The 16,924-nt window shown below is 52.9% G+C and overlaps 1 protein-coding gene across 1 annotated transcript in view; it reads left to right on the top strand.

The window, feature by feature from the left end:
• CHD6 (chromodomain helicase DNA binding protein 6) overlaps positions 1-14,859 on the top strand; it is a 98,404-nt gene extending 83,545 nt beyond the window's left edge. Inside the window, 10 exon segments of the mRNA XM_059827432.1 lie at positions 223-431; positions 1,600-3,165; positions 3,670-3,818; positions 4,103-4,318; positions 4,986-5,432; positions 6,118-6,309; positions 7,623-7,721; positions 8,119-8,238; positions 9,286-9,390; positions 11,446-14,859. Of these exon segments, the coding sequence (XP_059683415.1) occupies positions 223-431; positions 1,600-3,165; positions 3,670-3,818; positions 4,103-4,318; positions 4,986-5,432; positions 6,118-6,309; positions 7,623-7,721; positions 8,119-8,238; positions 9,286-9,390; positions 11,446-12,336 (3,994 nt within the window). The 3' untranslated portion in view covers positions 12,337-14,859.
• Positions 14,860-16,924: the final 2,065 nt, after the last annotated feature.

The following is a 16,924-nucleotide window of genomic DNA, read 5'->3' as shown; positions in this document are numbered from 1 at the left end:
CAAGAGCCAGAGGGCCCGTGGCCTTCGCTCCTCCTCACTATGCGCCATAAGACAGATGATCTCAGATGGTGGTGATCTCCCCCGTGTGCTCCTTCCGGCAGCTCCCCCAGAACTGGTGGGCAGTAACTAGATAGTCCTCTCTCAGCCTCTCTGCCTGGTGCCTTGCCCATGCTGGGACCAAACGTGTCTCAGTGGTGTTCGTGTCTCCTCCCTGCCCCACAGGTGGACCAGGAGGGAGCAGGCAGATTTCTACCGCACTGTCTCCTCCTTTGGGGTTATCTATGACCAGGAGAAAAAGATCTTTGACTGGGCCCAGTTCCGAGCCATCTCTCGACTGGAGAAGAAGACAGATGAGAGCCTGGAGAAGTACTTCTACAGCTTTGTGGCCATGTGCAAGAATGTCTGTGGTCTGCCACTGTGGAAAGAGGATGGTGAGTGGAAATTGCATGGCCTGGGCGGGGGGTAACGGTAGGTCCATGTAGCCATCGGTCAGAAATGGTCCCACTGCTCTCATGGAGCAGGAGAGCAAGGGAGGAGTTTCAGGGACAGCTGGAGGCAGCGGGACACCAGGCAGGCTGTGGGCTTGCCGAAGCCACGTGCATTTCTGGCTGCCTTGTCACCACCATGTACCACCTCCCCAGTGCAATGGGAAGGTAGGGCAGCCCTGTGGGCACCAGCCCCTGCTCTCACAGGTCTCATGAAGCTCTCCATGAAATCACAACCAATTTTATCCAAGACAGCAACCTCTAGATGTGAGGGAGGAGAAGCAGAGAAGCGGCAGATCACATCTCCTCCACACTGGAGCTGGGGGTTGTTTGGGTGATCTGTATTGCTGCTTTTTTTCCAAGCATCTCTCTGCTGGCACTGGACAGAGTCCGCACAGTGCCTGTGCTGTGGCGCAGCTGACTAGAGAGCTCTGCTACAGGGTAAAGGGAGTCTGAACCCACCTCAGGAGGCTTGGGAAGCCTGGGCAACACACAGGGCATCTGTTTTCTCAGAGTGCCCTGCAGACCCCCGGTGCATTGGCACCGTGCAGGACATGGCAGATGAAAAGCTGCTTGGGGGCTATTTGAGCACAAAGTGATTTGCTTCTAACAGCAGCAGAAAGGATTTCGTCTGACCTGTCAGGAGGTCGGGTCTCAGGCGCAGTTCCTTGGATGTGTGTGTTAATGCCTTAGGTGGGTGTTCCTCATCAAAAGAGCTGCACGAGTTGAGGGACTCCCTTCCCTGAGAACCTGGTGAAGGGCTACCAGAGGCTCAGACCCCAGGGAGCCGCTCTGCCGACACGTCCAGGCAGCTCCAGCACTGCTGGTGCTGATGCAGCAGAGCTCAGACAAGACTCTGAAATCCTCTGCAGCTGAGTGCCGCTCTTGGTCCATCTGCTAAAGTCAAGGGAGTTTACTCCTGTGTGTCCATTTGGTGGCAAATGAATGGAAGGTGGTGAGACTGGGAAAAGAAGCCCCAACAGTGGCTGCAAGCACTCCCCCCACCTCACCTGCAGTCTGGGCGAGAGTTAAAAGTCACTTTGCTCATCACTGCCTCTGAGCAACTCTCCTCTCTGTGTATAATGGGGCCTTGGCTTTTCTATCGCTGCTGTAGGTCACCCAGATCCTGACATCTACGTGGAACCCATCACGGAGGAACGTGCTGCCAGAACCCTCTACCGTATCGAGCTTCTGCGAAAGGTGCGCGAGCAAGTGCTCAAGTGTCCGCAGCTCCATGAGCGGCTCAAGCTGTGCCGGCCAAGCCTCTACCTGCCGGTGTGGTGGGAGTGTGGCAAACACGATCGGGACCTGCTGATCGGCACCGCCAAGCATGGCCTGAATCGCACTGACTACTACATCATGAATGACCCCCAGCTGTCTTTTTTAGATGCATACAGGAACTATGCCCAGCATAAAAGAACGGGGCTCCCAGGCCCAGAAACCTTGTGCTGCCTTTACCAGACTAACTCCAAACTCTACAGTTCCCCTCTGTACAGCCAGGTGGACCGGACTTGTGAATCCCTGGAGAATGAAGCTGAGAGTCAGATCAAGCTAGAAACCGTAGACAACACTATGTCCCAGGCTGGGGGCAGTCCGCCGGATGCAAACTGTGAAACATTCATGTCTAAAGTCCGGGACATCATTTCCAGTAACTATGATGAGAGCTCTCTGCCGGACTCGTTAGTGTGCATGATGTACGATGAGAAGGCCTGTAACAGCGAGCAAAGCTCCCTTGCCCGAGACAGCCCAAGTTGCACAGATGTTGGAAGCAGCGTTGCTAAACTCTCTGAGGGCAAGCTAGAGGGGGACGAGGATCCGTCCAGCTGCGATGCAGATGCCATGAGAGAGACTCCCTTCCTAGAGGGGTTGCAGGTGGGCTGTGACCGAATGGACAGTCAGAACGAGGAAGCTGAGCCTTCACCTTCTACCCCCGAAAGCGACCCTTCGCGGAGCATCCCAGCAGAGCTCTGCGAAGCCTTGCAGCAGAAGGGAGACCTCACCAGCCCTGCGCCAGGGCTGCCTCAGCACGGGGCCATGGAAGGGGTCATAAGCGTGGGGCTCTACAATCCCAGTCTTCATAACTATGAAATAAAGGTTCCTCCTGACCAGAGGTTCATCAGTCTGCTGCAGGAGAAAGGAATGGAGGCAAAGTCAGGGCCAAGTCAGAGCCACAGTGAGGAGGATGAGGAGGAAGAAGAGGATGATGATAACTCTGAGGCAGCAGCAGATGTTGTGGAAGCCTTGAGTGGTCCCAGGACCAGGGCCGGTTGTGACCCCGAGGCTAATGAACTGGGGGGTGAGGAGCAGAGCTCTGGCCTCCCCACACCCGAGGACACTTGCCCAGAAGATGTGAATGGCGAGAGAGAGTCCCTGGGGCTGGGGACACCCGAAGGGCTGGGGGAGCCCGGGCCAGAGGGCAGGGAGGACCGTGGCCTGGATGAGGAGAGCACCCTGCAGCACTCACTGGGCCAGGCTCAAAGCCAGGCTTTCAGCCTGCCTGCACCTCTGCTGGGAGCCCCAGGGGCAGAGCCCCCCCGTGCCGGGGGGGAGGCCTGGGGCCAAGGGGCTGAGGGGCAGGCAGGCTGCAGAGAGGCCCTGCACCCTGAGCCCCAGGGTGTGAAGCAAGAAGAGTGTGAGAACAGAGATGAGGGGGAGAAAGCCAGCAGCAGCCAGAGTCAAGGTATGGTCCTGAAAGCTCCCTCTGGTTGACAGTCACCTCTGGCTGGGGTGGGAGGGACCTGCTGTCCTCCCTGCAGAGCCAAAGCCTTGGGGCTGCCGACCCCCCAGAGCGGCCTCCCCTCTGCAGGAGTTGGGGTCCCTCTAGCTGATGGGGTTGGGGAACAAAGGGTTGGGGGCTGCGTTTGCCGGCAGGGCTGGCGAGACCCCCCCCACCCTGAGCTCCAGCAGCCCTTCTGCCATGAGCACCCGATGGAATGCAGGACACCCTTCCCTTCCTGGCCCAGGGCACTGCCTGACGAACAGCTCCTTCTGGAAAGGCATGTGCCCTCCTCCTCGCCCTCCCAGGGTATGGGGATGGTCAGGGATGGGAGCCACTGCAATACAAGCCCCCCAGACTCAGCCCAGGGGAGTGCTGGCCCTTCCTGAGCCTTCCTCACCTCACCCTTCCTCGAGAGGGTGAGAGAGGCAGGGCGGTGACGGACTCTGTTCTCTGTCGCTTTCTCAGATGGTCCAGAGAAGTACTTGGAGGAAGAAAGCAAGAGTTCTGCTTCTGTCCTGCCCGGAGAGATTGATGACCTTCAGGATGCCCGGGCACCGACCATAGCCCAGCTGCTGCAGGAGAAGACGCTGTACTCCTTCTCTGAGTGGCCTAAGGTGAATTTAAAATTAACACTGTTTGTATTGCATGTTACTGCGTCGTTCTGACCAGCAGTGGCTCACACAGCCCCAGCTCTGCCTCCTGGTCCTCCGCACACGACTCTCCACAGATGCTCTAACTGGGGTGCTCTTCCCACCAGTGCCGTGGTGGACACGCCTGCCCCAAAGCAGTTCCCTGCTGAGCTGAGGTCACCAGGGCTGGGTTTGTCTTTAATCCTGAAATGACGGACATGAGTCAGTCATTCGAGTCCTCGCCTGCCACTGTCCAATTCTGTTTGCAGGACCGTGTGATCATCAACCGCATTGACAACATCTGCCATGCCATCCTGAAGGGCAAGTGGCCTTCCTCCAGCCAGCAGTTTGAGACCCAAAGCCTGCTGACGGCTCCAGCGGTAGCCAGCAATGCTGGCAGCAGGAACAGCTTTGCCGAGTCAGAAGCCCCCAATCCCAGCTTCAATAACGGGGTGTTAATCTCACAGGTACCAAAGCTGAGGGGGGCCCTCGGGCAGGAACAGGATTGGGACTTTGGGGTGAAGCATTGCCCAGAAGTGCTCAGGAGTTTCCCAAGCAGGGCCTGGGTTTTCACTGCATCTTGGTGCCACTTGTGGTATATAACACATGGCTTAAGCCACTTGGTCCCCTCCACTGAGGGCTCCCGGTGAGCTCCCCGTGCTCCCAGGCCCCCACCAGCCCTGCTCCCCTCCTGGGAAAGCAGCTGTTCCGCGGCAGCTCCGCAGCTCCTGTGCCCGTAGAGGTGCTTCCAGAGTCAGCGCTGGAGCACCTGGTGTGGTCAGGGGGAAAAGGGGACACTGTCCTGGTGTCCCAAAGGGTGCAGGAGAGGGCACTGCCCCGTCAGTCACCAGCTCCCTCTCATCTCCTCTCGCTGTTGGACACAGCGCAGAGACAGAAGCTGCTGGCCTGGGACCCCAGCCCAGCAGCTGGTGGAGCACCTGGGGTTATAGCACCTTGGGAGATCGAAGTGTGTGTGAGGGCACACACAGGGAAAGAGAGGTGTGATGTGCCCAGAGAAAGGGCATCATCCTTCAGGGCTCCTCTGGAGAAGCAGAAGAGCCTGACCATTAGCTCAGTGTTGGTTTGAAGAGCTGTGGTCCCTGGGCAGTGCACAAACAGCCGTAACCCTCTCCATGGCTTGGATACACACAGGAAGGTTTCCTGACCCCTGCGTTTGCAAAGGACGAGCGGAAGCACAGGAGGCCCTATGAATTCGAGATGGAGAGAGACGCGAAACAGAGGAGCTTGGAGCAGCTAGCAGCAACCCATGTTCATCCACCCATTGTGCTGAACGGCTGGCGCGACACAGCAGTGGACTTGTCCAGAGCCTCTGATGGGTCCCCGGGGAACTCCTCTCCTTTCCCCCTGAACACAAACATGCCCAAACTGGGGACCGTGAACACCCTCCAGGGCTCCCTGGGCATGGACTTGTCTGGCATCCTCCAGGCAGGGTTAATCCATCCTGTCACGGGACAAATTGTAAACGGCAGCCTCCGAAGAGACGACGCTGCCATGAGGAGGAGACGGGGCAGGAGAAAAAATGTAGAAGGGATGGACCTCATCTTCTTGAAGGAGAGGCCTCTTCCAACCAGGCTGCAGGTGGGTTCCCCCTTTCACATGGCCCCGATGGAGTCAATACAATTTGTCTCATAGTCCAGCTCTCCCCTACAAGCTCTGCTGCCCATTGCAATGCGGGACCTCCTCCAGGACAGCTTGGCTTGTGCTGGAGCAGGCAGGAGTGGATACTACTCCAGGGAGGAAGGGAGGCTTTCCCTCTGGCTTGCAGCCCTCTGCCTGGAGTGTTTGAGTCCTGCTAAGCATTATCAAAAGCAGTTGTCCCACCTCAGGGGGTGTCTGAGGTTAGAGAACATGAGGAAAGGTCCTTGACTGCATTGGAGCTGCGGCCGAGAGCCTGTTGCACCCTTTCTCCTTCTACCCTGGGTTGCACTCAAAGGAGAATGGGGCTCTGGGGGCAAGACCAGTCCCTCTAAACCAGTTTTAGGAGTGATCTGGGGGGAAGTCGGTTCTCCTGGTGATTAGGGTGTTTCCAGGTGAGTTCAGAAGCATCTCCTAGCCCTCTTTGCCCTCCATGCCACCAGTGCTGGGGACTGAGTGGAAGTGTAATGCGCTGGTGGGTGGTGATTTAAGGAACAGGCACTGGGAATATGTGGATTAATCTGTGCGATGGGAGCAGATGACCTGCTTTGGGAGCTCTGCTTATCTGGGTGCGCATGCATCACCACGTGTTGCTCATGGGCTCTCCCTGCTCCTCCCTCCACGTCAGGATGTTCAGGAAGACCAGCCGCAGCCCCCTCAGAACAGTCCCCTCCCCGATGGGCCGGTTGCTGCTACCTCAACTCCACAGCCAGTCCCAGCTGCAGGCAGCCAAGCAGAGAAGGCTGTCCCGAACAAGAGTCTCCTCGACTGGCTCCGTCAGCAGTCTGACTACACACTCGACGTTCCCGGCTTTGGCACAGTAAGGGTGGCCTTCAGTGGCACGTTGCATCTGTGTGTCTGCCTTGTGTGTTGCCCTTTGTGTTAGGTTTTCTGCGGTTGCTCTTGAGTTCAGGGCTTCCACAAAGTGTCTCAAAATGCAGCCTTCTTCCCTGTGCCGTGGCTTGCGGTGTTCATCAGGGCTGTTTGGGAGGTTCATCACACGTTCGGCAGGCGGGCACGGTTCCCTCTACAGCAGTGAAAGGCATTTGCTGAGCTACATCCTCCTGCCCCAAGGTCCATTCTCCAGCTCCAGTGCATCTGTCTGCCCAATGCACAATTAGTCCAATGTCTTCCAGAAGCACCAGAGATGGGGAGAGAAATGGGAAAAGGGATTTGGGATGCTCTGGGTTGCTCCCTTTCACCTGGGGTCATTTTAGGCAGTGCTGTTGTATTAAATAAGGTTCCCAGACAAGAGGAAAGCTCCTTGATTTAAAAACTGGACCAAAGCGGCTGCGTTGCAGGCTGCAAAGGCTGCGGTTGCGTGGCCGCAGGCATCATCAGAAAGCATAGTGGCAGAGAGTGGAGCGCAAAGGCTTTCTGATTCTTCTTGCCATCTCATAAGCATCCACCTCTTGGTTTTACAGGTTGGTTCGCTCCAGGTTTCAGCTTATTTAGCCTATTAGACTATGTGGTAGGCAGAGCACAGGCTGTAAAACAGAATAGGAAGAAATGTGGTGGTAATACATGAAAGACTGTGCATCTTGGTCCTGGAGAACTGTGTGCCTGAGGCAGGGATTCCCTAGAGCTTGGAGTGCAGGCAAGCTGATAGTGTTTCGGAGCTCGTTAGAGATGAGAGATGAGGAGCTCAGCGTTTGCTCGGGCGAGATGGCCCTTGCTTTTCCAAGTCCAGAGATACATGCAGCTCTGTGCCCAAGGCCAGACTCCCAGGAGCACTGTAAGAAGCAGTCAGATGGTGGAGCAGGCGTGGAGGTGCCTTCCCACTCCTTTCCATCGCCGTTGCCTTCCGTGGAGGCTTACTGGAGCACGCCCAGTCTGGCCATGCCACTGGTGAACCTCTTGCTCCCAGCAAGCCCCCCGTGCCCTGGGCCAGCCCCGCAGGAACTCCCCTGTCAGGGCGGGTGTCCTCTCCAGGTAGGATGGATTGAAAGCTATTTTGGGGTGCTGCAGCAGCTCAAGCTTGTTGAACGACAGACCAAGCTCAGGGTCTTTTCTTTGACTCGCAGGAGTCAGAGCCTGCAGTAGTTCATTATAATGTTACATCCCAGCAGACACATTGACACCGGGACTCGGTGCACGCAGTGGGTGTGCAACAACTCAGCTGTAACTCTGTAGGTTGCAGTCCCGAAGGGCTCTGATCCCAAAGAAACACGGTGCAGCAGCTCTGCAGTGGGAACAGCTGAAATAGGAGCAAAACAAAGCACAGATGAGCTGGCGAGAAGCAGGTAGCTCTATCAGACTGACACGAGATGGCACACACAGACCTGTTCTCTTTCTTTCCTAGTTGTAGTTAGCGCCCCATTTACAGATGCACGTATATGATTTGGCAGCAGGTTACAGTTTTAAGATTGAAGGGGCATTAGAAAGGGCTGGAGCAGCCTAAGTGGGGTACGCTGAAAACCTCTTTATACCTACAAAAATCAATTGTGCTCATTTGAGAGCCAGCCCTGTGGCAGAGACCAGCTTGTGCTGCTCGCGCTGCTCCCACCCAATTCTGCAGGGACCCTCTGTCCCTCAGGAGCTCATCTGTGCCGCTCTCCTGCGGGGCTTGTAGCCGTCCAGGCTCATTAAGCTGTCTAGTCTCATTAATGTTGTCTTGTTTGCACTCCAGAATTTTTCAGACAAGCCCAAGCAGAGGAGGCAACGCTGCAAGGACCCCAGCAAATTGGACATTAACTCACTCACGGGAGAGGAGCGGGTGCCTGTGGTACATAAGGGTACCGGACGGCGGGTAAGCGAAGGCCTGTTCTGTGCTCTGCCCTTGGTGTCTTGAAATGCTTAGCAGACCCCGAGCTGAGCTGGGGGGTGATTTAATCCAGAGAAGCCTACGAATGGGACAAAAGTCTGGAACACGTCACTGAGCTACACTGTCCTGTGACATGTGTGTGCCCAAGGGGACACAGACCTGCGAAATAAGTGACTTGCTGTGTGAAGTAAGAAAGGTCTGAGTGTTCACCCTTGCCAGGGTACACAGACCCCCACAATGGCAAAGGGATTCAGCCTTTGGCTTTAAAGCCACCGTCAGCACAGCCCTGGCTGATGCTTCCCGTTCCGGATTTGATTGTTCCCCTTGAATTCACTGCAATTGTAATATTGCCATGCAGGTATCTTTGCTTTGTTCCTCCTTACGAGGTGCGGGCAGAGCATACCAGTACCCATCCAAGTGCTGGGCATCCGGGAAGTGGAGGGTTTGAAGGGCTCTTTCTTGCTTACTGAGCAAAGAGCATGGATTTACTTGTCTGCGGTTTAATCTTCAGTGCACTGATGTTCAGCTCTCTGAATGAGCAGGGACGTTCAGGGGTACTTTCCACCCAAATTCAGTTCTTAAACACAGCCAGGACTACACTAGGTCAGAAGATGATGTGACATTAATCACATCTAAAACCAAAACTAAAGAGTGAGGCAGAAAGAGGCTGTTTCAGCCACATCTGTGTTTCCCTCTGTTACGCCCACGATGGCCATTGGAGACCTGGGTAAATAGGTGGGTTTGCCCGCTTCTGAGCATGGCTTTTATAGAAGCTCTATCCCCATCGCTTGTTCATGGGGAGGGCGATGGGACGGGCCACAGAGGCTGAACTTGCCTTTTCTCCCTGAACTGTGTGTCTGGAGGCAGCAGGCGCATACCAAGTCCTGCAAAGACGTGTAGCAAGGGAAGAGTCTCTGCCCCAGCCAAATTGCAGCCCAAAGCAAGGAGCTAGGGGAAGTGTAATCGTATTTCTTGTCTTATTTTACATAACTCTTTCTGCAATAGAGGTCATCCTTCTGCTGTGTTTTATAGTTAGGGGGAGCCACGGCACCAGCATTGAAGGAATTGCCAAGGTGGCTTGATGCAAACTTGGAGTATGCTGTTGCAGCTGACTGGGCTGACATTGTTAAGCTTTCAGTAAGTTAGAGCTTTTGGAGAAATCTGTATCATGTCATCTTTTCTTTCCCCTCCCCATCCCCACAACCTTTCTCCAGCGAGGATCCGGGAGCTGCGAGGCAGGACCTCAGCTGCGCACGCGGGAGGGGATAGCTGCAGGGCCAGCAGCGCCGGGACCACTCGTGTGGCAGAGAGGGAGGTTGGGCGCGTGCCACAGCTCAGCGGCGCGGCCAGAGGAAGGAGAGAAGGGGGTCAGCGCCCTGGGAACGGGGCTCAGCAGCTCAGGGTGACTGTCCAGAAAGCCTCGGGATGCTTAGAAATGGCAGGGGCAAGAGAAACGCCCTAGGAGCAGTAATCCACCTTGGGTGCTGGACAGCAGGGAGTGGACAAAACACATTCTCACGGGTCAAATTTTCAAAAATACCTTCAGCCGAGGCTTTTCATCAGCTCCTGCAAACTCTGCCTGTGCAGCCCGCTAAAGGCCCTGCAGGTCACCAGCCCTGAAGTCTCAGACACTGGCAGGGAGAGGGGCGGGACAGAGCCGAGCCTCACCGCCTTCATTCACCCTGTTCGTCATGCCAGTCCCTGCCCCAGTGTGTGGCAGAGCCTGCGGAAGACGAGCGCTCTCTCCTCTGGCACACGGGCCCTGCCAGATCACCTTTCCCCACCCCGCGGGCTGGCCTTATCCAGGCTGCTCCCTACGGTCCCTCTCGCCTGGTCCTTGTTTTTGTGGCTGCAGTGGTTTGTGTGGCGCCCTTGCAGGGCGCTGGAGGAGGAATCAATTGGCTTAGAGGTTTGTACTGCTCTCAAATTTGCTTTTAATTAGCACTGGAGATTTGGCACGGTCTGTTCCACTCCCCAGGAATCGGCTCCACGTCCGGGCTGGCGTCAGCGCCCCGTCTGGGTGGCCAGCACCCGCGTGAGCCGGCAGCTCTTCCTTGCCTTCGTTTGCAGGGGACGGTCTCTTTGCCGGTAGGAATAGCTGTGTGCCTGGCCACCGCCCCGGGCATCCGCTCACGCGCCCTCGTTCAGCGGCTGCATGCCCGTTAGCACTCGCACCCCCAAGCCCCATCAGCACTTTGCTTTTGGCAAGGGCGCATCCGTCCTGGCACGTGCATGCGGAGGGACGTCTGGCTGCTCCGGGCGCTTGGGCGAGCGGGAGCGTGGGGTCGGCTGCCCCGCAGAGCCCAGGCGCCGTCATGGTCCCGTGCAGGTTTTCCCACATGCCAGTGGGAGCAGAGCAGAAGATTCTCCCTCTTTGGGCAGTAGCTGAGCTGTGCAGAGTGCCAGGGTCATTTGATTCAAGTTTCTGCACTGCAGGTTTCAATGAGAAATACTTTTCCTCCCTGAATCTATTATTGGAAACGGTTCAAAGAGTGGCGATATTGAAACTCAAGGGAGCCACAAAGGGAAATGTTTAAATGTCTGTGATGAGGATGCTGAAAAATGGAGTTTTTAAACTGCGCTATGGATCCCCCCGCACTGCTCTGTGTAACCGGACAGTCTCGCCCAGTTGTGGCCGTTGGGTTTTGGTCCCGTATCTGAATGCTCAGAAGAACCTTCCTGGCGTCTCAGCGAGGCTCTAACCGGGAGCTCCTCAGGCAGCATGTCCACTCTCTGTGTGTCATCCCATGCAGCTTTGCTGTCCTGCAGAGCATTGAAAATTTGGCCCTTCACATCTAAAAGACATGATTTTTCACCCGTTGCTGAAGCCACGATTAAAGCTGGGAAGGGAGCTAAGTTGGCGTCTGACACAGAGCTGCCCCGGTGCTTCTCGTGTTGTGAACAGCCGATGCTGAGGGCTCAGGTGAAAATGCAGGGTAAAAATGTGCTTCCTCCTTTCCTCCCTGTGCGCTTTGACGGTGCAGTATCATGCCAGGGCAGAGCGAGGGTGTTTTGCATTTGGCAGCATCCCTTGGGGAAAAGTTGTGCGTACCTCTCAAATTCCATATCATGTAGGCAAATATTTCTGTGCTGACACCATCTGGGAGGCAGATGCGAGCACAGAAAAGCCAGATTTCCTTTGATGCAGTAATAACTGTCAGGTGTTTTCTGTTGTGTGTGTTTTGTTTGCAGGGCTACTTACCGGAAAGCAAATTCAATCGCATCCTAACCGAGCCTGTGCTCCGAGACGCGGGGCCCCGCCGGAGGGGGAGAAGGCCCCGAAGCGAACTCATTAAAGGCCCCGGCATTGTAGCAGATTCTTCTTCTGGAATGGGACCATTGTTCATGAACGGACTGATTGCTGGGATGGATCTAGTAGGACTTCAGAACATGAGAAACATGCAAGGGATCCCTCTGACCGGGCTGGTTGGGTTTCCTGCTGGCTTTGCAGCAGTGCCCGCCGGCGAGGATGTGAAAAGCACCCTGAGTATGTTGCCCATGATGCTGCCGGGCATGGCTACTGTACCACAGATGTTTGGCGTCGGAGGACTTCTCAACCCCCCCATGACAACTACTTGTACTGCGACTGCTCCGACTTCGTTAACAAGCACAACGAAAAGTGGTACAGCCAACGCAGAGAAAGCTACTGAGGATAAACAGAGTAGCCAGGATGTGAAAAAAGAAACTCTCTCGGAAGATAAGCCTGGTCCTAGTTCGTTTTCTAATCAGACAGAATCCGCAATAACTACCAGTAGTCCTGTAGCTTTTAACCCGTTTCTTATCCCAGGGATGTCTCCTGGACTGATCTATCCCTCGATGTTTCTTTCCCCTGGCATCGGCATGGCGCTGCCCGGCATACAGCAAACCAGACACTCGGACGCAGCGAACCTGGAAAGCCAGAAGCGGAAGAGAAAGAAAGCGAAAGGGGAATCGGCAAACCCAGAGCCAGAAACTGTCTCGCTGCCGGAGAAAGAAGCTGCAAACAGTCAAAACTGTACAGAGCAAACACCGCCTTTGTCGGCAGAGAAAGAGCGGGACGGACCAGCAGAGGAGGAGCGCGAAGCGGCTCGCGATACCAATTAGAACTTTTGTTTCATTGAAAAAAAAACACAAAAAGATTGTGGCTTGTGAGTTTCTTATCCCATAAACTCTTTGTTACTTACCCTCCCGCCCCGCTCCGCCGTCATAAACCTGTGTTTCCATGAGTAATATTATCTACCTAATCCCCTGTCAGAAAAAAACTCTGGTGACATACTACATGTTAATAGTTGCAGGGTCTTGCCACTTTATTAGATGAACAGTGTTGTCTAGCTAGTATGGGAGGCACCGAATTCTCGTTCTGTTTTTCCAGTCGTTCATCCCAGCCGACGATAGCAAATCCAGTACTCGGTCACCCCCCCCAAATTGCTCACTCCTTTGAGAAGAAAAAGCAGCAAAAAAAACAAGAGCAAAAGAAAAGTCTTTACCTCTTGGTCTACACGCAGACCAAGGGTGTTTCTGTCTACAGCGACACTGAACGAAAAAGCCTGTATTTGGGGGTAAAAAGCACAGCTATAGTAAGTGCTAATGTGTATTTTTGATTTAAAGTATTTCCCTATTTTATCATGGTTACTAGAATAGTAGTATAGACAGAAGTATATAACTAAGGATTGAAAATGCATATATTCATTTCTTTGAAAGGAAAAAGCATAACCGGTAGTGATATAATTTCTTTATCACCCCCACCTCAAAGGTTTGGCGACAAACTGCAGCGAGTGAAAATATGACGTAGACATTCTTTTGTATTTTTTAAAACCAAAGTTTGGTTTTATGTTAAGTGGAGTTTAGTTGCCCTTTCCTCGGTAGTTACAAGAACTTTCCAGCTTGAGCTGGAAAGGTTTTGCACATCTTGCATGACTTTTTTGGGATTACTGTACCTGTAGCTACCAGTTTCTTCATCATTCTGCTAGTCTTCAGTTCTCCTCTATGGCGTTAGTTCTCATCTATGGCATTAGAAGTGCTGTAAAGGTATTTTTTTCCAGCCGTGAACAGGCCACACTGATTTTATTGCTCTTACATGAACACTGAGGCTTTTTGAGTTTTTGTGTTTTCCACTCCTTACCCCAGAAGCAACGTCCTTTCAGCAAACAAGGAAAAGGCTGTAGGCCAGCTTTCCTCTTTGGGGAGCCCGCTGAGAAGGACCGTTGAGACTTTCAAAGCTTGAGTTTCTTCTTTTCTAGCGTTAGACTGTGAAGAGATGACCTTGGCTTCTTCTTTCCATTCCGTTTGCTGTTGAACAGTATTTCCGAGTCCCACCCCCATTGGCAAATGATTTCGACGTCTGCGTTTTAAATGGACGGGTCTTCACGCCGTCAGCCCCCCGCAGCTCTGGGTACTGAGACACCTCCACAGGCAACTCTTCTCGTTTCTCCTTCCCCTCACTCCTTGTTTAATTTTTCTTTCACTTGGGCTTGTTCTTATTTGCAGCTCATGGTTTGAGACTTGAAATAAACCCGCAGTGGTGCAGCAGTGAGATAACAGGCAGGCTGGTGAGGGAGTTGGGAGCGTGCTAGTAATCGGTTTCACATTTGGTTGTCACAATTTACTGTATTTTTTACTTATTTTCTGTTACAGTTTTGCTAATTTATCAGATGGTCCAAATGTTTTGACATAACTATTTCAGTTTGCATTATTTATTTATGATGCTTTTTGTCATTGTCTTTTATACATTTGGGATTATAAATTATGTACATGTTAAAATTAGCATCTCAAAGAAGTCTGTTACCCATGGTCTAAAAAGCATTTGGTTTCTATTTTCACGGAATTTATTCCCAGTTTACTGGATTGGATGATTTTTTTTTTTTTTTTGAAGTATGTAACCAATTATAATGCAACCCCCCCCGATAATTAAATGTGTTCTATTTAATAACATCCTTGTAGCATAGATACTGTATCACTATCGACAGATTTCTTAGAAATGCTGCTATCTCTATTTAACTAACATTTTGTTCAGTTTTGCCTCCAGTGGAAGCAGAAAGGGTTTTTTCAGCTGTTAAATCCAAAATCAATATAATTTATTTATGTAAAAAAAAAAAAAATCACGATTGATATATTTTTGAACCTTTTAAGTACTAACTTTCTTTTTATTCAGTAGAAAAACATGTACTTGCCCTAAATCCTTAAAATACAAATGCTATAAAACTTCATATATCTTCAAAGCCTTACTGTGAACGGATACCGAAATCTCTTCAGAGTCCATTTCTTGTTACGGGATGGTTTTTCCAGGGTTACACGCTTAAGGAACAGGGTTTAAAGTGAAATTTATTTAATTAGCCAGCATGCTCTATACCTTGTTCTTCCTTATCGGACATGTATGCTACGTCTCTGGGTGTTTAAGCTTCTCTTTGACTGCTACTTTGTGACCCTTTTGCAACCCGATATACTCTGTGGATTATTTAGACTGTAAGGCATAAGTGGCTTCTTCTTCTTTTCCATCATATCCAAAACAAATGCCAAATTTTCACCGGTTTTCATGGCTACTCACACAAACATACATTCTTCACCAAATGTGCTGACAAAATAAACTGTCTGTGCTCTTGAACATGGATAAAAAGAAAAAGATTTAAAAGTCAGATTTTTATTTTTTTAATTTAGTGACTAGATGATGCTTATCTTTCAAACTTGGCAGAGCCTTGCTACAGATGTATATAATTTTTTTCAGCAAATATATGTGAATGTTTAATTCACCTGACTCAGTGATAAACGTTACTTGCCTTTTTCTCAGCACGAATCCGTTGAGAAGCTGTCAAACCCAGCCAACTTCTCCCTTCCGTAGGGTCGCTCTTCGTGCACCGTGAGATGTGTGTTACCCCGGGGAAGGGCTGCTCGCAGCTGGCTCTCCGGTTTTCCTGCCGCAGGAGGAGGTTACCGGGCTAAACCCCCCCCCGCCGCTGCGGCCAGCAGCTCTTTCACCCAGCGCCCTGTGGGTTAACTCGCCGTGCCGCGTGGGTTAACTTGCCAGATCACTGGAGCAGCCCAAGCTCTACGGCCAGTTTAAGCAGGCGACGGTGCGCGGGGGCTCTCTGCCGACCCGCTTCATCCGGAGGACATGTAGAAGCGCCGAGACCAGTCATGAGATGCCCCCGTACCAGTTACAGTCCTTCGCACTTACGCGACAGCTCCCAGCAGAAGAGGTGTTCGGTTCCTCTTGCTGAGCTATTAAGCGCCTCCATCTCAGCCTTGTAAAACGCTCATAGGTGCCGAATAAATGCTTGTCCTGAATCTCCATGTAAGAAAAGTAGGTTTTAATTCAGTTTTTCAGATGAATAAACAGATAGAACCATAGAATTGTTTAGGTTGGAAAAGACCTTTAAGATCATCAAGCCCAGCCGATGCACAGGAAAACCTGAACAATTTCTTTAAGGTCCAGGAAAAAAGGCACAGAGTAAACCAAGAGTTTTGCTTGCTCCCCCTGCCCTTGCTTAAACACCTTGGCCTGGCATTTTGTTGCTGCGTTGATTTGGGGGGAGAAACAGGAAAGCACCGGGCAGAAGAGACATCGGATACCGCTCGGACAGGGGCAGAGGAGGCAAAACGATGGTGTGAACTCTGAATTTCCAGTTCCCGAGTCTCCCTTTAAAATTCTGGCTCTGCACGCTGCAGCCTCCCACCCCGGCAGCGTTAATGCGGAATATTTGCTCCAAGACCTGCGGCAACCGAGCAGCCCCTTGGTATAGGGAGAAGCGTTCGTGCTGGCATTTACGCTGTAAAGTCGGCGACGGCCGCGGTGTACTCTGTCTCGTGAGATGAGGTTTATTCGTTTCTGGTAAGAAGCGAGTGGACGTGGTTGTGGAGGACGGGGCACGGGCGGGCACAGCTCTCTTTGGGTTTTGTCCTGCAGGATACAGTTGCCCTTTTCCCAGAGCGTGAGGGAGCAGAACACCCCGCAGCTGCTCATCTCGGCGCTCCTGTCCCTGCCGGGTGTTCATCCGATAGGACGCAGAATAGAAAAGCATCGTCACGCATTTAGACGGGATCTTTCATTCTCTGTATGGTCACAAACAGGTTGTTAAGGATTCCCCTCCGCTCCGCTCCGCGGCTTCATGAGCGTTACCTGCCCTAAGGGCAGACGGCACAGCTCTGGTGTCCCAACAAATTTACAAGCAAGGATTTCGGGTCCGAAATCTCCGCTGGCCGTGAGCAGAGGGCAATTCCTCTAATGACATTTGGTTTGTATCGAATAAAACTTGAGCTTTTCAGTGCTTTTGTATTTTCCACCTCTTCAGGAGCCGCTTCAGCTGCAGGGCTGGGGCGCACGGGCCGAGTCACGCGAGGCCACGAATTCTCATCACTTTTTACAACTTTAAAGCAAGAGCGAGCGCTTTACCGAACAGGTCATAGCACTGTTGGTGGACCCCGAGTGCTCTGCGCCGTGAGTGCCGGCGCGCAGCAGCCCACGGTCGCCGGCCGGCCGGGACGGCAGGGTGCTCGGCCGCGGGCGCCGGGCAGACGGGCAGCGCTGCCAGGCAAGGAGCTGGCGCAGCGGCTGGCAGAGCAGCAGCTCTGGAGAACTAGCGGTAAGAGAAATCCAGCTTTTCTCTCGTTTCCCTTCCCTGCGTAAGGTGTGGGTGGCCGGGGAGCACCATCCTCAGCCTCCTGCCGTGGCCTGTGGGGCGTTCGGGGCTTGCCGGTG

Source organism: Gavia stellata, chromosome 20, assembly GCF_030936135.1.
Source record: "Gavia stellata isolate bGavSte3 chromosome 20, bGavSte3.hap2, whole genome shotgun sequence".
Taxonomy (NCBI): Eukaryota; Metazoa; Chordata; class Aves; order Gaviiformes; family Gaviidae; genus Gavia; species Gavia stellata.
Note: the sequence above shows the minus strand (reverse complement) of the source record. Positions and strands in the feature narration are given on the sequence as shown.